This window comes from Amblyomma americanum, chromosome 5 (assembly GCF_052857255.1).
Source record: "Amblyomma americanum isolate KBUSLIRL-KWMA chromosome 5, ASM5285725v1, whole genome shotgun sequence".
NCBI lineage: Eukaryota > Metazoa > Arthropoda > Arachnida > Ixodida > Ixodidae > Amblyomma > Amblyomma americanum.
In genome coordinates this window covers 201,911,142-201,932,704 of record NC_135501.1, presented here as the reverse complement: position 1 = coordinate 201,932,704, position 21,563 = coordinate 201,911,142, and the positions used below count along the sequence as shown (strand labels likewise).

At 45.7% G+C, this 21,563-nt stretch overlaps 1 protein-coding gene and 1 long non-coding RNA gene across 3 annotated transcripts in view; both read left to right on the top strand.

The window, feature by feature from the left end:
• The window catches only part of LOC144133427 (RNA-binding protein 25-like), a 49,442-nt gene that overhangs the window by 6,277 nt on the left and 21,602 nt on the right, over nt 1–21,563 (top strand). The window contains exons 4-10 of one of the 2 annotated variants that reach the window (XM_077666521.1): nt 129–299; nt 2,784–2,876; nt 2,973–3,030; nt 3,121–3,212; nt 4,775–5,096; nt 6,599–6,669; nt 10,087–10,182. In XM_077666521.1, coding sequence (XP_077522647.1) covers nt 129–299; nt 2,784–2,876; nt 2,973–3,030; nt 3,121–3,212; nt 4,775–5,096; nt 6,599–6,669; nt 10,087–10,182 — 903 coding nt within the window. Of the gene's footprint in view, nt 1–128; nt 300–2,783; nt 2,877–2,972; nt 3,031–3,120; nt 3,213–4,774; nt 5,097–6,595; nt 6,670–10,086; nt 10,183–21,563 lie in introns of both variants that reach the window. The other variant, XM_077666520.1, reaches the window with a different exon arrangement.
• LOC144133428 (uncharacterized) lies at nt 12,164–20,385 on the top strand. The gene is made up of 2 exons (XR_013315050.1): nt 12,164–12,543; nt 14,968–20,385. It is a non-coding gene; the product is annotated as an uncharacterized LOC144133428 (long non-coding RNA).

The window sequence follows — 21,563 nt, the reverse complement described above, 5'->3', positions numbered from 1 at the left end:
TCATTAGGATTGGACTAAAAACAAGGAAAGCAGAAAAGCAGTTGTCTTTTGTAATGCTTATCGTATAAAATGAAGTCCGTTGGGTGGTATCTTGGACATCAGTGCTTTTCCATCTCCTGTTGGCGCAGATGATGGCACACGTGGCTGTGACGGTGCCTCCGTCGATTCCGATCCTGGCGCAGCCGCCGCAGCAGCAGCCTTCGCCGCAGCCACGCTCGCAAGGCAAGCGCGGCCACGGCTCAGGCTCTGGCTCGGCAGTCATCGAGAAGAAACCGCTCGTGCGCCGGAACCAGCAGTCGGTGAGCGGTCATTTGCTATGCCGCCACTGCTTGCCATAAGCAGGAGAAGCGCTTTTTTTGGTGATATTAAAGGGACTATGCAATAGATTAATTGAGATTACGTAAAGCAGACGACAGATACGCATTTCATCACTCTTCACCCCAACGCAGGAATTTTTAAGCTTGCATCAATAACAACGAAGATATAGACGATTAAAAATTACGCTCCTACTCTCCCCCTCAACTCCTACACGTGGGGCACCAGACAAAAATAAAGAAGACAGCTCTGGGACTGGATCCCGCCCATGAATACGTCATCCGCTGACGTTCCTTTTGCAACTTCCGGTTGTCGCTCCTAGCACCCCAGCAGCAGCGTTGGCGGCGTGATTGCGGTGCACGTCGGGTTTCTTTGCTTGTCGTCTGTTGTAGTTAGCAGTAATGGACCCGGACCTCGAGGCGCGACTGCTCGCTCTTACGGCCGCGATGGGCATCAAGCCCTATGTGTTCACGCCGTACCGGCTAAACGCTAGCGACGACAGTAGCGTCTCGGCGAGCCACTGCGAGTGGCTCCGGAACTCCCGACAGAAGGAGGCGGCAGAGGAAAATTGAAACCATATGCGCGAAGCCAATGCCCTGGCTCGCGCTTGCCCGAGAGGGTCGCGCGGCGGCACGAGCAGACAATTTTCATGGCTACCGGAAGTGTGCCCGTGACGCCGTGGCTGCCGTGGCTCCAGCGAATGACAGCATGTGGTGGCCTGGTGACGTCATGGGTATTGTGACGTCTTTTTTCACGATTTAATTTTCAAATTCGATCACTACAAGCACACCAATCGGCCCGCGAATTTTAAAAAACACGGTCTTTAAAAATTCAAATAAATTGCTGGCTCAGTTCCGAAGACTCATACTTGGTGTGAATGCTTCTTAGGATCATTTCTAAGCATTGAAGACATTTACAAGCGACTTTTTATTCATTGCATAGTCCCTTTAAAGGGGCTTTGAAATGCCTTCCGAGGAGAGCACATTAACTCCCTTAATCACTGCACTGTGTTGCCATCAAAACGAGAGCCAAATAATTTTCTTCTACACGCAGCAGACGACCCACAATCACGCGTCAAAGTTGGCGAGCCCTTTCCGGCGACTTTTTCATGCTCGCACCCTCCTCTGTCCCCCGCACTTGCGTAGACATGGTGAGAGGTGGCCATTGGTTAGATTCTTTCAGACGTCAGGCAGCTACCGTGGCTGCGGCCAATAAGCCGCTTAGCTCCGGCGGGTCGGGAAGTTCCGCTCCCAGAGGGGGGTCGGCGAAGGAGCGCCTACCTTCCAGCGTGCAAAAAGTGACGAGAGGAGAGGGAAAAGCGCGAAGACGCTGAAATTCAAATTTTAACTACAGATAACTCAGCTTCTACAAAGCGCATTTCAAAATTCTTGCTGGACACTATTCGTGAAGTGGCGTGCTTCATTATCCCAGGCATCCCGCAACTTTATTAGAGCCTGCGTCACAGCCCCTTTAAAGAAAAGTTGTATGGATTGACGGTAGTAAAACTTCTTATCTATATGGGGTCATCAGTGCAGTGGTTATGTGAGCTCAACTTTACAGACATGATTTTTAACGGCTGTGCTTATTAGTTGGGGGGGGGGAGGATTGTTTCTGTTAGCTCCTCCAACAGTGTGGTTGATGCTTTCTGACCTTAGTTTGAAAAATAGCCAACTTTTGATTCATGGCAGGTTACTCTCGTCAAGGCGAAGTGGGTGTAGATGGCATGTTTGCATATTTCATTGCACTAAAAACTGCCAGAATGGCTTTTTAACTGCTCAGTCTGTTCTATTTTTAGCGATAAGGAACAGCTGTTAGAACATGGGCTGTGATGCTTGTGCACACAAGTGTCCCTGGATGAGCAAGGGTACATGCATAAAAACCACCAGTTTAGCGAGTGGAGAACTTGTGCCTGCAAAACAGAGGGGGGACTCGGCATGGCAGCGCGGGTAACTTGTGGCATGGCACCATTCGGCTTAGGTGTTGATGGGGACTGCTTGTTATGTGCGCCATTGTACACTCTGTTGTTGCTAGTAGATAGTGGTAGTTTGACTGTGTGCTGGTAGTGTGCCCCGCTGAATGAATAATCTGGCTCTGCCGCCGCATTCGCTCAGTGGTTATGGCACCTGTCTGCTGACCTGAAAGACACGAGTTCGCTAGAGGCGCATGTACTGTGCGCTGTCGGTGCACGTTAAAAAACCCCAGGTGGTTGAAATTTCCGGAGCCTTCACTACGGCATCCCTCATAGGCTGAGTCGCTTTGGGACGCTAAACCCCATAAACCAATAATCTGGCGCCGTCAGTATGTGCTGTACTGTGACACATGTAATGCTATGGGTGTGGTACGCGGCCCACGCGAGTCATGAAGCGTGTGACATAAAATGCTGCTTTCCAGTCTGTGCGGTCCTTCTCCAATTCTGTTGCTGTGGTGCTCAGCAGGGCACTGAACTTTCATTTCACTGCTTTTTGCAGCACGAGAACACATCCAAAGGACCCCCTGTCACCGTGTTTGTGGGTAATATAACTGAAAGGGCATCGGACAACCTCATCAGGCTCATTCTCCAGGTTAGTAGGCTTGTGGTGCAACCCTGGGTGAAGGCACCTTTCAGCGCTGCTGTGTTACTTGTTTCACCATTGTGGTGTTTACTTTGTGGAACACAGCGCTGTGGAACAGTGGTCAGCTGGAAGAGAGTGCAGGGCGCCAATGGCTGGTTGCAAGGTATGTGAACGAGTGGAACTATCGTCTCCTCTCGTGTCTAATCGTATTGGGCACGGCCCACTAATGAGGGTGGTGGTGGCGTCTTTGCAGGTTTTGGCTTCTGTGAATACGGAGATCCAGAATCGGCAATGAGGGCCATTCGCATCCTGCACGAATGGGAGATTGGAGACAAGAAACTCGTGGTGTGTACTGATTTCTTAGTGTTTTTTTTTTTTTCACGTTCTTCTTTCGGGGCCCCTACTTTGCTACACCTAATTGCATGCTTTGGCAGCGGCAAAGGAGACTGGTTATGATTGTATTGTAAAATTGGGTTGTACTGGTTAAGATTGGAAGAGAAAGCAGCGTGCAGAAAAATGCAGTGAAACAGAACAAAGGGGAAGCATGGTCAGCCAGTTTTATCAAGTTTGCACCTTGAATCCGGCACTTAATATTAAATTATGGAGGCACCTCTTCGTTGCTGTTTTCCAGAGCGAATGATGGACTGGACATGAAATATTACTCTCATGGGGCATGGTACTCTTCACGTCTTCTACTGTTTATGCCAGCTGTCCTTCTTGAAAGGCGACCCCAGGGGCTTTCTTTTCTTGGGGTCATTCAGTTTGCCAGAACTTTTGCCACGAGTTCTACTCAGTCTCCCGATGTGCTGAATTTTTTTTGCTATGCAGTGCTTTCTTTCAGCGGAAGTAGATTAAAATTTTTCCATTCTGTGTCCTCGACTGGGGCGATTTCTGTGCAACCCAGCATTTGTAACACCATAAACTACCTTCTAGATGGTAGTTGTTTCATGTGGCCTCAACAAAAAAGGTTCGCCTTTTTTGGTTATTTCAGACAAACTGCATTTTTACGTGCATGGATGTTTTGTCGGTACAGTTTGTGATGTCATTTTTTTGCTGTTTGTGACGTCGCTTATTGCTCAGAACCCAGCTACGGTTTCCTATCTCTTGAAAAATTATTTATTGCGACTGTGACAGGGATGTCCGGGAAGCGTAATATGATTAGGAACTGAAAATGTCCATGAATTTTGAGGTATCATCAGTCATGTTTCACTTTGGATTGGCAGAGCTGCTTGAAAGGATTTTTCAGCGTTATACTCATGTCACATGGGCAATTTCAACGGGCCATTCAAATTGTCAATTGCAATTGAGCTCGCAAGAGCTCTTCTGGTGCTGCATGTCAAATTCAATCACCATCAAGAGGTTCTGTGAGCTCGTACTTAGCACTTGTGCCAATATCATCACCAATGGTTTGACACATACAAGCTGTCATCCCAAAAGTTTAACCTGAAAAGTTGAATAATAAGGTGCTTATATTTTGAGGTGCTCTCGAGTCTATTTTAAAATCAGATCACTTGTGTACCTATTCACTGGTGCACTTGTGCAAGCAGTCATAGGGTGGTTTTGTGACTGACATCTATATATTCTACACTCTGTTGCGTATCTCTAGCATTTTTCATTTATGCAGAAATAATGTGTAGCGTAAATTGAATAATATTTTCTTTCTTCTTATTCCTCCTTGTTTAGCTGGTAGTGCTCCATGGAGGCCCTCGAAACCTTGATGGAGTATTGATCTGTGCCATTGATTCGGCAAACTATTGACTCGGTGGCTTGTTGAAACCGACCGTGTTGTAGCAGCTGTCAATCTGTCAATGAGTTGATAGACTCTTGGTTCGAGGGCCATCAAAACGGCTGTGTGACACGAACATTGAATGGCATTTGGTCGTTTTGCCTTGGTGCTGTCCTGGTAGGTGAAAGTGGATGCCAAGACCAAGGAAAAGCTGGACGAGTACAAGGCAAGCAAGAAGACCTCTTCATCACAGCAGCAGCCACAGCAGCAGCAACAGCAGCCGGGTGGAACGGATGCGGCCTCATCCTCAGACGGTGCCGCCTCCGAAGCCAAGCCGCAGGCGACAGATGACATAGATGAGGCAACTTGGCGCCAGGACAGGGACACCCGAGAGTCCATCCTCCACCTGTTGCGCTCGCACGCCAGTGAGCTCAACAGGGCCAGCGACCGCGAGCGAGAACGAGAGCGGGAACGAGAACGAGAAGGCGACAGAGGTGGTGGCGGTGAGCTTTTTTTCTTTTGCTGTTGTTGTAAAGGAGCTTTTAGTAAAGTAAAGGAAGGCCAATTTATCATTTTCCCGACTTGTGTTGAGAATGTATGTTTACATGAAGTATGCTGTATTCACCTTGTTGAAAAGGAATGAGGCAGCTTTCTGATCAGGGCTTTTTCACTCCAGTTTGTTGTACCATCCCACTGTCTTCATCTGGGGCCACGAAATGCTGTTGGCTAGTTATGTATGCTGAAAAATGCACGAAATGCTGTTGGCTAGTTATGTATGCTGAAAAATGCATTTGAAATTAGGGGGTTAGTATTGGTAAACCGAAAAAGAAATCTAAATGAGCTCCTCGCATATGCTCCTTCGGTGAGTATAGTAGTGTGCAGTGAACCAGTTAAAAGTTTGAGAGGTGTAAATTCAGCCTAGGCTGTGCCCTTCAGTGTCGGGATGGTCCGCATTGTCACTTGTAGAGGCAGCAGTTGTGTCACTGGCGTTACAGTGAGCACGGCTCCATGGGCCTGACTTGCCATTACAAAAGACAAGTGTTTATGCCATCCTGGCCTGTTTTTGCGTGTTGGCATCGGTGCACCCATGAACCTTTCAGCTTTTTGATCCGCCGCTGTGGTTCACTGGCTTTGGCGTTAGGCTGCTGATCTTAGGTTCTTGGGCTCGATCCTGGCTACGCCGGCTGTATTTCGATGGTGGCGAAGTGTCCCATGTGCTGTGTGGTGTTAGGGCGCATTAATGGGTGAAGAGGGTCTTGGAAAAAGATTTTTATGAATAAAGGCACAATTACGAAATCTTCGGTTAGCATGTATTTTTGCATGCTGATTCCAAATATCTAATTTAATTTTATGTCCAACAAGTTCTTGTGCACTTATGGTATATGTTATGCTGAGAGTTTGAAAGAAATTCTGCTGCAGGGAACTTGTCAGATTGCATGCCATTGGTTTCTCTTGACGTCAAGCTATGCAAAAACGGTAAATTTATCATCCTGCCTGTTATAGAATGTGAGTTATAGGATTTTGAGATCGTCACGAATGCCAAGTTTTTCTTCTCGTTTGTGAACTGGCAAATTCAAAACCCAGTAACCCAACTTCTATGATAGGCAGGATAATAATTGTGCCCTTATTGCATATCTTGATGTAAAGACAAACCACCGGCATGTGTTCTAGCAAATTTCTTGCAGCAAAATTTATTGAAAGCTCTTGGCAAAAAGTTGCATAACAATATTATGTAAGAAGCACAAAGACTTGTTTTGCATAGAATCAGCACGCAAAAATACATGTTCCTTGAAAATTTCGTTATTGTGACTGCATTAGCAAACATTTTTTATAAGACTAGCTTCCCTGCTTAAGGAACCCACGTGGTCTAAAAGAATAAATACGGAGCCCTTCACTGCGGCGTCCCTCACAGCCTGTGTATCACTTTGGAATGTTAAATTACCTTCTAGGTATGCATCGTGACCTGGTGCTTACTATGTGCCACTGCTGTTCTCCCTTCCAGCAGCCGCAAGATCGCCACGTAACGCTCGACGCACGAGCCCCGAGCCGGAACGGGAGTACAGGTCTAGCAAAAATGTGAGCCCTCCTCTCTCCATATTTCTCTCTTTTTCATTTGATATCTCAAGACACGGTGTCATGGCATTTGTACCTTCTACATGCATGCTGAGGACCATATCCTGTGCTGAAGAAAAGGGGCGGTGAGCAAATCATGCTCAATAACAGGGGTTCTTATACTGGGTTTCTTGAAGAGGTTTTAATGTGTAATTTGTATACGTATCCGTTTGAAGCCTCGGTCGGCAGGTGGCAGCTCTACTGCGGTGCACCGTGAAGGATGTTGGAGAAGCTCTTGGCACTTGGAAGGAGTTCTGTTTTGATGCTCCTTACATTATTGCCTCAATAAAGCTCTCATGGAATTGTGACAGATAGTCATTGTTTGGCTGCTCTCATCTCAGAAGTAGGCAACCATTGCTCGGTCTTTCACCAAAATAATTTACCGTGATGCAAGCTGCTGTTGTAAATTTTTTTAAAGTAATTCGCTAATTCGAACATTTTTTCCGGCCTCTTGAAGTTCAAATTAACAAGCTTTTGCTGTAACATACTTCAACTGGAGAGCAGTTTTTGTCTTTTGTTAGAGGTCTCTTATGAGCAACATTTTGTGTATTTTTACTGATCTGCCCCACTTTGATGATGTTACTCAGTTGTTGCCATTTTGTGTCACCCACCGTGAACTCCATCCCCGTTTTATTTGTGCGCAAACCCCCTTTCAGAACCTAATTTAATCTCTAGCTAATCCTGCACTCCAGACAATGGCCCATTGAGGGTTTCCGGCTCATAAACTTGTCTTATACAGTCGAACCTCGTTATAACGAACACTGATATAGCGAATTATCGGTTATAGCAAACTAATTACGAATTTTGGTTGGTCATGCTTCATTTCAGTGACATTTATTCTTTTATAACGAAACCGAAAACGCGAGATCCGCCGCGATATCGGCTGTAACGAAGAAATATTTGGTTTACACGAGGCTCAGAACTTGAAAGTAGCATAAAAAACAAAAACCAAAATGAAAATCGAAGGCCGATACACAGCTGAATTTTTTTTTTTATCGTTTGAAAAAGTTTTGCCGTCTGGCACAAAAATCGCGTTTGGATGGTCGCGCCACCTGTGAACAGAGCGCGAAAACTCTGAAAGCTCATGACATGACAGAGGGCCGAAAGGCGGCGCCACTTGTCCAGCAGTAAAGAAAGGCAAGCGCAGCAACATTGGCAACTTTGAGGCCGGCGTTCTGACATCAGCACAGCGGCCAGTCTTGTTGTTGCAGCGCTCGAAATGGCATCGAAGAGGAAAGCGATCTCGCTCCAGACAAAGCTGCAGATACTGAGAGCTGTGGACAGTGGCCGCAAGAAAAAGGATATTGCTTCGGAATTCGGCGTTCCTCCAAGTACGTTATCCACCATTTTGGCCACTAGAAAGAAGATTGAGGGCAACACCGAGGACGCCATAAAAGCCGACCGTAAACGAGTTAGGCCTTGCCATCACCCGGACGTGGAAGCGGCTTTGCTTTCTTGGTTTAAAGATGTGAGGGCGCGAAATTTGCCGGTGTCGGGAGCACTTCTTCAACGGAAGGCCCACAGCCTGGCCTGCGTACTGGGGCATGACGATTTCTGTGCAAGCAGCGGTTGGCTGCAACGTTTCAAAGATAGGCACGAGATCGCGTGCCACACTTTGTCTGGCGAAGGGTCCGCTGTCGACATGGAGACATGTCAAATGTGGCTGGAGAATTTTCGTCCTCTGCTCCAGGAGTACGACGAGTGCGACGTATACAACGTCGACGAAACCGGCGTGTTTTTCAAGTTGTTGCCAGAGCGGTCACTGGCGATGAAGAACGAGACCTGCCATGGGGGCAAGAAAAACAAAGACCGGGTGACTGTCGTCGTTGCCGTGAACATGGACGGCTCCGACAAAAGACGGCTCACCGTCATCGGCAAGTCGGCACATCCGAGGTGCCTGAAAGGCGTCCGGAATTTGCAGGTTCAATACACGTCGAACAAAAAAGCGTGGATGACGACCAAGCTTTTCGAGGACTGGCTGAGAGCGTTCGACCAGGACATGGAGAGGCAGCACAGGAAGGTCCTGTTGCTTTTGGACAACTGTGCGGCGCATAAAGTTTCGATCGTGCTGAAGGCAGTTCGCTTGCAGTTTTTGCCACCGAACGCAACTTCTGCTTTGCAGCCTTTAGACAAAGGCATTATTCGTTCGCTTAAGTGCAATTATAGGAAGCGTTTGGTGACGCAACTGGTGTTTGACATCGATCGACATAGATCGACAACAATAAACATCAAGACGACACTCGAAATGTTGTACGGGTCGTGGAATGAGGTGAGGCAGTCGACAATAAGGAACTGTTTCGCGGATGCCGGTTTTGTTCTGCCTGCCGACGAAGAAGAAGTGCAGCCCGAAGACCAGGCAGAGCTGGACAGAACTTGGGATCGGCTGGCAGTCCCAGGCGTCGAATTCGACGATTTCGTTTCGGCCGATGAGAACTTGGCCGTGGCGCCCGAGCTGACGGATCAAGAAATTGTGGATCGCGTTTTGTTGCCCGAGGATGACAGCAGCAGCGACAGCGGTGAGAGTGAACGGGATGAACCAACGATGAGCAGTGCGGATGCCGCGGACATGGCCAGGAGGCTGAAAGGATATTTGGAAAAACTCCCGACGACGAAAACTGCTGACGTAGAAAAGGCCCTCTTGAGCATGGACAATGTAGAAAACTTCATTCTGCGCAGCGCTGTGAAAAGCCACCAGACGAAGATAACATCTTTCTTCAAATGAACGAATGCAAACCTGTTTGGCTGATCCCGGGCTGGCGTTGCATATGTCTCCTCGCCCAACGCCGCCTCTCCTCCTTCTCTTCTCGCCCAACGCCCCCTCTCCTCCTCTTCTCTCAAAGCTGCTTTGGCAGCTTTTTTTTTTCAACGGTCCCTCTCGGGGCCACCAATCGCGCTTCGGCAGAGCACGCAGGCGCGATGGTTCCCGCTGTGTCTCACTCGAGTTCCTCTCTCTACACCAAGTCGCCTATGCGCAGACACATGGTGCAGTCGTTTCGCGCCACGCACTTTCACGTGCGCGGCGACGTAAGAACAGTCATGTCAACCTTCCCATATTCCGGCCTATTTTGATTGAATGCCACAAGGAGACAGGTAAGGATTACCACGTTTGTAGTGGGTTCAAAGCCAAGTATATAATGCATTTTAGTGTCTAGAATATTTGCGCGAGCCAAATTACGAATTTGTCACAGCCGATATTTATGTCTACTGTTACAACGAATATCGGATATAACGAACTGATTTACGGTCCCGATGCTACTTCGTTATAACGAGGTTCGACTGTAGTGATACGCCTTGCTTCCTGTTTGTGCTCGCTTGTGGCATTGGAATGGTATGTCCAATGCATTGCCTTTGGACGTCGGCTGCATTTTGTTTCTTTTGCAGCATCGTCTGATGCAAGAACTGGATGAAATGGACATTGAAGAAGACAAGCGGAACTTAATCACGAGGGAAATCGACAAATTCCGGGACACGTACAAGGTATGCAATGAATTTCGCTCTACCCTCGTTAAACCACGTGTCTTTTGATTTGAGCCGCGTCCTTCCCTTTTTTTTTAACCCTTTTTTTAATTTCGCATACACTACACAGTTGCGTTCCTCTGCACATGTGTGTGTGTGTTTCCTTTATTTCCTGCTCTCTTTGCCAAATTTACACCTGTTGACTTGGTTTCTACTTGTTTCTCTTGCATGAGTGTTCTTTTTTTATTTTATCATTCCTCTATTTGTTATTCTTCCTGTATTAGAGTGCCAGAGCTCTTTCAGAATCATTTGATATGATTTAAGTTCATGAATCGGGGAATATATTTCTATAAATGTAGACTCATTTCTCTCGCAAAGCTATCCTCCTTTATTTGTTCTCTATCTGCCTGTTGTCGAGCTAGGCATGCTAGCATAAAAACCAGTTGTCTTCTTTCTTTTTGTTCCTCTCTCTAGCTTTCTACCTCTTCCTTTTTCAAGTGCTTAAAAGATAAGAGAGAAGTTGGAGGAGCACTTTGTGGCTAACACACTTTTCAGTTACTTCGAACTTTTTTTTTTCGCATTAGCGTTTAGGCAGTGCGCTTTGGACACCTTTCAAGTAGTTATCCTCTTGTTTTGCATTGAACACAAACATGAGCCTTCAGAAAGGAAACTGAAGGCTTGGCTGTGGGGTTTAACCTTCATGAACATTGGAAGGGGGCTGGGGAGTAGTGGCAGGAGAGGGGTGCGAGGATGTGTTGGGGGTGGGGTGGGGGGTGCAATTTCAAGCGGTGTGTGCGGAGAGTGTCGGCGTCTTCTTCGCCTAAGTGGCACCCTTGTTGCGATTCCCCCAATCACCAGGCCAACTGCCACAGCGTGTGCTACTACTACTCTCGTTTGAGACTGTGTCAGGCCTAGAAATTGTAGCTAGGACGATGACCCCCGGTGAGTATTGCTTATCCCGTCTCTGCATAAGTATATATATACATATATATATACACAACCAACACGCGCGCAACCTGCGGCGTGTGCCTTCTTCCCTCCTGCTCCTCCTTCTTTGTCACTGTCCACCTCTCGCCACCGTTGTGGAGAGAGTGGTCTTCGAGACCGGGGTGGCCGCTGGCCTCGGTCCCTCTTCGGTGGTCATCGGACTTGGATTGTGAGTGATTGCCTGTTTTTCTTTCCCGCACCCCCCGCATAAGCACTGCTGCTGTCTTGCGCTTAGAACCCAAAGCAGCAGTGACCACTGTGGTAGCCGACCCCTTGTTTTAGGGCTGCTGGCGAAGAAAAACCGCTTCCATCTAAAAGGCGAGCAACACTTCCTTGCCAGACGCGTGATCTCCATGTGTGCGTGTCTTGCTTCTTGGCAGTGGACAGACTTCTCTGCCTGCCCTGCCCCTCCTCCACTTTTTGCCGCAGTCTTTGGGGTGGGATTGGGGATGTGCATCGCCCCATTTTGTTGAGATGCATTTTTTCTTTTCTTTTTCTGTGTGTCATTGCCAAACTGTAATGGTGTTGGAACGTGCAGCCCACTGATCTCGGTCTGACCGTGAACTCTTGGGGTAAGTGCGCCCTCCTGCTACCTGCTTTGCTCATCTCTCCGATGGGAGCCTGTTTGTGTCCTGTGTTACTGTTCGTGTTATGCTCATGCTAGTTGTTTAGCGCTGTTTGTTGTGGAGCTGGTTATGCCATGCGTCTTTCTTGTTGTGCCTGGCTAATGTGGTTTTCTGGTGTGGGTTGGTCTTGTGAGGTATAAATTGCTTGCACTGATCTCTCTCTGCTAGTTGAACTGGGGGCTTGTGCTGCCTTTGTCAGTGAGAGTTGCACTTGGCTGTATGAAGGTGTACATCATAGAGTGGGAAACGCGTTCTGTTGCTGCTTTGCTTTCGAGCCTGCCGAGTGTTGGGAGGGTGATGTTCGTCTTTGTGGAACTAAATTTGATGGCAACTCATTCTGACTGAAATGCTTGTGTCAGTTGTTTTATCAGCTTAAAAGGAGTTCAAATGGTTTTAACATCCGTGAAGCTAATGTAGCCAGTGTAGCAGGGCAAAGGTGGCGATATGTTTCCTAGTCCTCTCTGTTTGCTGAGTGTTGTTGGCTTGGCCGGTGAGACGTTTTGACTTCCTGTCCCTGCCTTCCTCCATGCGTGCTCCCTCCTCGACAGGAAGCTTTGTTCAGCGCTTGCGGCGCAAGGTGGCTGCCAGGCAGGCTAGCGCGTCGCCATCATCGTCGTTGGCTTCCGCCGAAGGGCTGAGCGTGAAAATAGCGTCGTACCAGAGTGCCTCGGGCTCTCACGTGACTCACTTTCCGGTCATTTCCTCGCTCGCCATTGGGGACTACTCGGACACCTCGCACGACTCACATTTGCTGGCATCCGGTGTGGAGGTGAAGTGCTGTTCGGCTTGACTGTTTTGCTGAGCAGGTGTCTCGGCTTTCTCCTTCTCTGCTACAGTGAGGTGACGGCCGCATTGGGTTCTCTGGACTCTCTCTCTCTCTCTTTATTTTTTTCACACTGCATCAGGGCAAGGGTTTTAGTGGTTTGCGACTAGACTGTTCTCTTGCTTCGCTGGTCCACACGTTGGGCTCACAAAACATTGGGCTTCAGTTCTTTTTTATTTTCACAAACATCATTGTAGTTTGTGTAGTTTGCTTCCAGTCTTAAATATTCACTCTTAATTGCATTGGCCAAAACTCTGAAACTTGCTTTTTAATGCTCTCTTGGAAGCATGATGCCCTTTCCAAAATTTCCTGTTTTCTCAGAAGTTCATTAGTGCTCATTGTCAGCTTTGAATTTTACTCTGAAGGCCCACTCTTAGTCGCGTAGCAGTCATTCCTTATTTGGAATCAGTGAAAATATCTAGGCACCCCAGTGGGCTTTTCTGCAAGCTTGTCCCAAAGGGCAGTGTCAGTGAAGTATTGCTACACAATTTGTTTTGTTTTGATGACAGCACATAGGTTGAGTTTTGGCTCATTGTTGCGAAGAACTTCTATCTTCATGTACTAAGTGTTCAGAACGCATTTAAGAGTGGTGTGCAGGCAAGGGCATTTGAAGGAAATCTCGATTGTTCTGTAACCTGTAGTCACGGTTCTCATGTGGCATTTGCAATGACACAACTGTTAGGGGCAGTGCTGAGAAACCCAAAATTAGTTGTCTTAGACGACATGGCGTGTGAGGATTTCTTCAAAACGCGCTGAAGTAGTCATTCAGTTTTGGCTATGTATGCATGGTTATCCTTCTGGTTTCAGTGAGCACCATCCCATCGTGTGTGCTTGCTGCACGCATTCTCTCAAGTTTTTTGCACTTGGGTTTTGTTCTTCTGGTTAATTAGCTAGCATGTTGGCAGGCCTGCATGTGAGTGCATGGGAGTTCACGCTTGTGAAGTTGGTGGCACATGCAAAAGAACGCCATTATGTTGCATCATAGATGTAAAGTGTCACTCGTGCTATATTGAAAAGTTGAAGAGTGGGCATGGCGGCACCTAGTTTTCTAACATGTTGAAGGTGACAGATGCCATTACATGCAAGATAGGCAACCAGGATATGGGATAAGGCATTAGCAGCAGGGTTGTGAGGAAATGGGTAAGCCTTAGAGAGTAAGATCCCTATTTCTTAGTTTCCTGTAGCCTCAGAGTAAGAGTGCCATCAAGGGAGCCTTGTAGCATGTGACGTATTGGTCGCCTAATGCAGCAGTGAACGGTTGGCCTGCAAGTGAATTCAGGCAGCTAGTGATCGGCCAGCAAGTTGATGTAGGCAGCTGATGATTGGCTGGCAAGTTGATGCGGGCTGTGAAGAATTTTCCAGAAAGCGGATGCGGGCAAATAATGATGGCCAGCATGTGGATGCAGGCAGTTAATGATTGATCAGCAAGTGATTGGAAGAAATAATGATGGGCCCGCACTCTGATGCAGGCAGTGACTGATTGGTCTGCTTGCAGATGTAGGCAGTTGATAATTAGTCAGCAAGTGGATGTGGGCATTTAGTGTTTGCCCAGCATGTGGATACAGGTTGATGAGCAAGCAGATACAGGTAGTTGACGATTGGCCAGCAAGCGGATGCAGCTAGCTAATGATTGGCAAGCACACAGATGCAGGCAATTAATGATTGGTCAGCATGTGGGTGCAGGCAGCTGATGATCAGCCACCATGTGGATGTAAGCAGTAATGATTGGCCAGCATGTGGTTACAGGCTTGTTGCTGAGGAAAAATTTGTGTGGGCAACTAGTAGCCTTGTATCATGACATTTTGGTTAACTGTCTCAGTTCTGTGCTGGAGGACTGGCATACTTTTAACTGTGCCATAGCTTTCGTCTCGGTAGAGACTGCCTCCCTGTCTGTGGCTCAGCTTTTCATTACAGCAAATAGAAAAACATTTTCGGCTCTGACTGGGCCTCTAACATGGCTAATTCATCTTGTAAAAAATATTGTAAAAAAATAGAAGGAAGCTATAGTAGTGCAGTGCAAATTCATGCAAGTCCTTACGGGAAAGAAGGTTGTTGAAGTTGCTTTTTGTAACGCTTATGCTGTTAGGTATTTTATTAGTTTGAGGCCTGTGACAGTGTGCCACTGATTATCATTTATCATTGTCTGAAGTGAATTATAGTAGTAGAAGTATGCCATTCGTGTAGGAAGTGCCAGTTGGGGGAAATCACACGCAGTGCAAAAAGAAGCATACAGCCACATTTTTGGTGCTGTTTTTTTTTTTCAACTAGAGATACGAGCACTTAAATTGACTTAATTTGACTTTTAATTAATTTAATTAATTTTAATTAATTTGACTTTAAGTTGTGTTTTCTTTTTCTTCCTACTTTTAGTGGAAAATCTCTCCGATCCTGTAGTGAGTTTCTCTTGTCTTCAATGATCTTCTCTAATCTAGTATTAAGTTAGGGCCCATTGCATGGCATGATATTTGCTCTAACATCCTCGCCATCTGTATCTGTATGGAGGTGTAATAATTTGCATGTTCTTCGAATTTAACACATCTAGTGAGACGCTAAGGACACTCACTCATACTTTTAACAGCAGCAAATTAGTTACTAGGGTGCATACAGCTATGTGCATACATTTGAATGGAACTTGATGTCCCCAGTATTCACATGGTCTTCTGCAAGTGTTGAGGCCAGTACAAACATTATTTCTTCTTATTGGTTTTCGTGCTTTTAGTTTAGAGTGCATACTAGGTATTTTTCCTTTTTATTATTGTGGGGGACAAGCTTGTAGAATAAGCTTTTTGGTTTCAATTTTGCGTACGTTGAGCTTGGATTCTGAGAGATTTAAAAAAAAAATTACATATAGCTTTACTGCATGTAATATACTTGTGCATCAGACTATGGGTGGTCTCAGCAGCATTGGCCTTTGGCCATCTTACCAAACTTTGCATTTTTAGGCAGTTGCATGTGCTGCAATAACTATTGCTGAGCAGTGGGTGAGCTTTGAGTATTCTTTATTTTTTTTTTATCTTGCACATTAGAAGAAAACATTAATAACAGTGTTTGTCTCTGTAAAACTGTGGTTTGGTCGAGTCATGGGGTTGAGTTCATGAGGCTTTTAGCTGCATAGGAGATATGTTTTTCAGTGCAGTGGAAAACGTGGTGTCCAAGGTCCTCAAATCAGCTACCGTTTTGTAAGGAGTGTTTTAGAAGATTTTTACGAAGAATTCTTCGATCAGTGGATGCCTCTGCTTTTATGTATTCCTATGCTAGAAACCATGATCAGTAAGCGCAGTAGTGATTGCACGCTGGCAAAAGTATAGCCCCAGCTGCCAGACAGTAAATAGACAGTTGTAGTGCAGCATAGCATGCATTTGGGTTTCTACATCTTATAATGGTTTGACACAGTGATGCACCCCTCGTTGATGGCAGTTTCAGCGGACCATGGTTAGTGCTTTAACCAAAAAATGAAAAACACTGTGGTGCCATCTTGTGACAAAAGTTCAAAGCACTTGATAGGAAATGCAAAGTGAGTTGCTTTTCATCAAAGGGCACAGTCGAGAAATTAAACTAGTATAATAAATAATGACAAACACTTCTGAAAAGAAAAAAAACATGAGGCACTTAACGTATGGTAGTACGGTATTTTACCAAGAGGAGGTCATGTGGTGGGATACACCGATAATGGCAAGGTTTCACCGTAAGATGTCACATTAGCTTATTTTATGCAATTTTCACTACCATATTAAAGTTATAAATCCTTGCTTCTTAGATATTACAGTGCTTGATTGTTACAATATGAGTCAAGACATTTTCATTTCCACCATAATTTCATAACACATTCTGGTCAGTTGTTGGTCCATTTAATTATTGCCCAGCATGCGGATGCAGGCAGTTGATGATCGGCCATTAAACAGATACATGCAGTTTATGATTGGCTGGCACATGGATACAGGCTTGTCACAAAGGGACAGCTATGTGAACGAGGCATCTAGCTTTTGCAAGAAAAAATGCACCATTGGGCTTACCATCTTTTAAGCACATCAGCTTGGCCTGTATGAAACTCGCTGGCTACTGCAACAGCAGTTTGGCTGCAGTTAACATTAATTGTTCGTGGTTATAAAAGTTCAGCTAGCCTTTAAATTGTGCGGCGATACAATTAATGTTCTTGTCATGATTCAGCGGCCCCTGTCATGCTACTGTTTCGGATGATAGGGAGAAGAAGCGACTGAACAATAGAACACCACAGAGGTTCTGGTAATTCGTTGTTGTCAGGGTTACAGCTGGTCACCATAAGCATGGTGTTGCTGATGGCATTGGAGAAGAGCTTAAAGGGACACTGAGGAGAACTCTATCAATTTTTTATTCTTAGCAAAATCTGAGAGTTCGGCATTTCATGGCTTCGTTGCCGCTTGTCCGGGCGCGAAAGATGCATTTATTTCAAAGAAATTTGGATTCGAAGATGAAAAAGTTTTTCCCGCCACTCTGATTCAAACTCGGGGAACTCTTATGACGCCACGGCAGCTCTTATGACTTCTCAGAACGGAGTGACGTGACACGTGACGTAAACGCAGACTCCGTGATTTCTGACCGCTGGCGGTTCGGTGCGCAACCTTCCTTTGCCAGCCTCAGAGATTCGCGACATCCATGGACTAAGGAGAACTCCTCCAAGGTGGCGCCTCTTGTCCTAGGAAGTCATCACGCTTGTACTTGCGAGATTGGCCTGTGGCGGCGATACCTGTATTTTGGTTCTTGCTATTTTCTACATTACAAGAGCCTTGTTTTCAGTAAGAGTGGCGTTTTTGTGATCAGGAGCTGCTATTCTATCGATACAAGCCAACTTCAATTTCTCCTCAGTGTCCCTTTAAAAAGCACCAGAACAGAATAATTTTCAATGACTGAAAATGTTACATGCGAGAAATTTTTGATTTATTCGGCTCTCAAGTCTAGAGCAAGTAAAATATTTCTTCGTGAAAAATCTTGAAACAGTCAGGTGTGGGAAGTGCGAAGCGATTGTACACTAAATGTTTTAATAATGCTTTTCCGCTATGCTGTCATTTGGAGGTACAATAGAATCTCTGTGATGTGAACATGGTTGATATGAATTTGCGAAATTCCCCAGCCAGAGTGCATTGTGTACGATGTGCGGAATTTCGGATGTTCCAAACTCTCTCCCTCGCCTCGATGGATGATACGCGCGAGCCGGAACCGCACCATCGAGCACTAAGTGCTGCACTCACATCGCCGACGTCGCGATCGCTAGTCACGCAGTATGCACCGAGCCACACAGCCACATGAACGATCTTTTTGACGAGATAGTTTCTTCTCGACGAGATAGTTTCTTCTCGGTGTAGCACATTCCCTTTTATTTGCTTTTTGGTAGAATATATAGCTTGCATAAACACTCAAATACATTACATTCACGAATATTTCCATTCAAACTTCCGGATTTCTAAGCCAGAGCCCAAGCTATGCCTGTAGTGCCAGGTTCAGAGACGAGTAATAATCTTCACCTTGTGGATGAAGTCACACTCACAGCTTTCAGTTTCATCTATAGGTTCAGTATTTCTAGTGCATGTCCCCCTCACTGCCAAAAAGCAGCGCATGAATTTCAGTGCCCCTGAATTTGATTTCCCCTGGCTCCATGGTCAGAATTAAAAAAAAAAAGCAGAGAGGAAAAGTTTTTTTTTGCAGTATATTTCAAAACTAATGAGCAACTAGTGTCATCTGGTAAGACGATAACTATCCAAAAATTAGCAGCGAAGCATGTGGTGCCATCTGTTGATGCTTATTTCAAGCGATTATTTTGAAGCGTCAGAAGCAAATGGGTTAACATTGACCATAAAACATCCATCGCATGTGTACCTTGAGCTTGTGCCTTGAGTTGAGTCAGCACAGATCAGTGATAGCCAGCCATCTTCAGATGGGCTCAGCTCCTGTCCTGTTTTGTTTATGCTCTTGGTCAGTTGTGATTGCAACTCTCGAGCTTGATCGGAGGAAATTGGCAGGAAAAATGACTAAACGCGTGAAATCTGTGAATTTACATCGGTAGTCGGCATGTACAGCTTGGCTCCAGACCGAGTGCATCTATGTAGTGCAGACAGTGGCAGTTTGCCCGTAATTTATAAGCATTTTGTGTGTTATCGCTGTTTTTGGTAACCACTTTGTGTACTCTTTCTATAAATTTTGTTTGAGGGTTTATTTTGCCACTGTTCGGCATTATTTAGTCATTAATTCAGTATTGAGCTTGATAGCGTCGGATTTCCCTGCTCATGTGGGATTTATCTGTTCACTTTGCAATATCGCCGAAGCATTTTAAAACTGCAGCATGCTTCAACAGTTATATATCTATTATCTAGTAGATAAGAGGTCCACCGAAATGGTATGCATCGAATTGAAGCATGTAACAGCGTCCTTGAATCGATTCTGTTGGTGAGGTTCAGTGCAGTTTCAGCTTCGTGGAGATGAAAGGCTCATTTGATGGGACTACAAACTCATCCTGGAGCACCTTGTTTTTCAAAAAAGCTGCACTTGTGTGCTTGTGTGTGTGCGTGTCATCATGGGGCGAATGTCTTCCTGGATGCCACTGCCAGCAATGACAGTTAAGTGATCGCCATTTGGATTCTTGCATGCTTTCCTTTTTCTTGTTTTTTTTTTTGCATTCACCTCCTCTCCCGTCTTGTAAGGCTTTATCCGATTGTGTACTGGGCGGCGGCGGCGGCTGGAAGCAGGTGAGCTCTTTCGTCCTTTTCTTGGCTCATGCGCTACGTGCGGTTAGAGAAAAAAAAAAGGACCCATAGGCCACACCACCGCGGTTGTTGCCGAGATGGGTAAGTCACTCTGGCCGTTTAAGAGGAAGATTCCAATGGCAGCAGCTCTCAAAACATTGTGCGGCGGCAAACGACCAACCAGATTCCAGCTGCGCTCCTCCTTCTCGTGTTTTTGTTCGTTGGTGAGTGAGAGACACGCCATGTTTGCTGTGCCTATTGCTGGCAGCGCCATCTGCGGCATCTCGGATCTTTGCCACACAGGCGTTGGAACATGTGCGGCCGTGGTGCGGACTCGCATGTTGCAAGCGCACGCAGCGTGTGCAGCTGTGCTGACTTTAGTGCGAGTAGTTAGTGTGCTCACCACAATGTTCGAGCTGTTTGCATTGTACGCTGCTCATAGTTACAAAAGTGTGTGCCTTGTGTCACTTGTGAACACGCCTATTCATGTTTCTCCTTCATGAATTGCTTGCTTGTTTGCGCAAAAATTTAATGTGTAGTTGCTGCTGGGTGGTGGATTCGATGTAATTCCACAGTTCATTACATTACTCCCTGTTTTTGCTTAGGAAAAAAAAGAAGCTCTCATCCATGCCAAGTACAAGAACAAAATTTCATGTATTTTGCGATTTCATGACCAGAATGCCATTTATCACCATCAGTTCACAACAGCCTCCCTTGTTTGTTGCCTTTGGCGGGAGCTGTTTGTCCCTTACATACACATCACGCCAGCGTTTGTTGCTGTGCCAGATTATGCATTATTAAATCCTGCCCTGGCATTTGAAGTTTCAGTGCAAAACTGGCTGGCAGTTGTGGAAGGAGAAACGTTTTTACAAGTCCCATTGTATTTCATATAGAAGGAAGGACAGCAGTGTAACATTCAATCTGTGGAGCTATGAAGACTTTACATGCAGAAACAGTATCCAGGGAGGGTTTATCTGTCTTCTTTTAACACCGATTTTACGTGTAGCTTATTATTGTGTTGCGGGTGGTTGTTGCCGCGAGCGGTTCTTCTTGGAACACCAACATGCCTTCTCTCAAAAAAAAAAGGAAAGAAACCTGCACTAAGTGCGTAAAATTCTCATCACTCGCGTTAAGGCACCACAAACTCTGCTTCATGCAATTGCTGTGGCTGAGCGCTGTCACAACACATTCATCGCATATCAGCCCCATTGCATGTCTTGTGCATCACATGTCACATGCGTCACATGTCCGGCAGGTGCCATGTATGTTTTCATATTTAAGGTACATTAATGCCACTTCTTGCTCCCCCAAATGACGTGCAGGGCTTTTTTAAAACTGGACACATTAAATTTTGTCTGTGACGGGAGTTTGAATGGATAAAATAGGGGGAGGAGGAATGGCTTTTTTATTCCTTCATACATTCCTTTCTTTGCATGTGATTTGTAAGGACACAGACAAAATTTGAACTTCATTTGCTTGAGGCCACATCATCTCGTTTCACATTGTGCGATATCTCATTTCGGACTCAAAAATGCATGTGATGGCGTCATGCTATGTTAAGGTCAAACGCATACATGTTGTGTGGACTTTGCCATTGCTGCTCTGTGACTGTGACATGCTACATGTAATGATGGCACATCATACTAATTGATGGTGCTTGAACCATGAGTGGGGCTCTCTCTGCAGCTTGTTCCGGCTACTAATGTATCAATAGCAGACTTTTTTTCCCCTTTAAACTTGTCTTTATTGGTAGTAAAGCACCTGCCCAACGTTCATGCAAGGTCAAGAGGATGCACGCCATACTTCTGCGGTTTGAAAGAGAATATCGTGAGCAAATGGGCTGTCACCATTTTTATTTGCTGCTTCTTTGTAGACGATGCACATTGTTACGATGACCAACTTCGGAATGCTTGAGCATGTATGATGCAAAACGGTATCAGCGAAAATCTTGACTCTCTTAAAACATTTAATACTCATTTTCAAGCATAGCTTTTAATGTATTTTGACTGTTCAACACATGGAAAGCACATTGGGTTGACCCTTGTAGTCAGAAGTTACAAAACTTTGTAGACATAAGTTAATTGTTCGGTTTTAAGGCTTCTGTACTTGAGGAAATAATCATAGCAGTAAAACACACTTACAGTTACTGAGGTATATTATTCGTGGCATCTTTTTTTGCTTCAATCGGGCCTTCCTTGATAAAGATCCTAAGGATGTCATATTGACTTATTGTGAGTTTATTTTTGGTCAGTG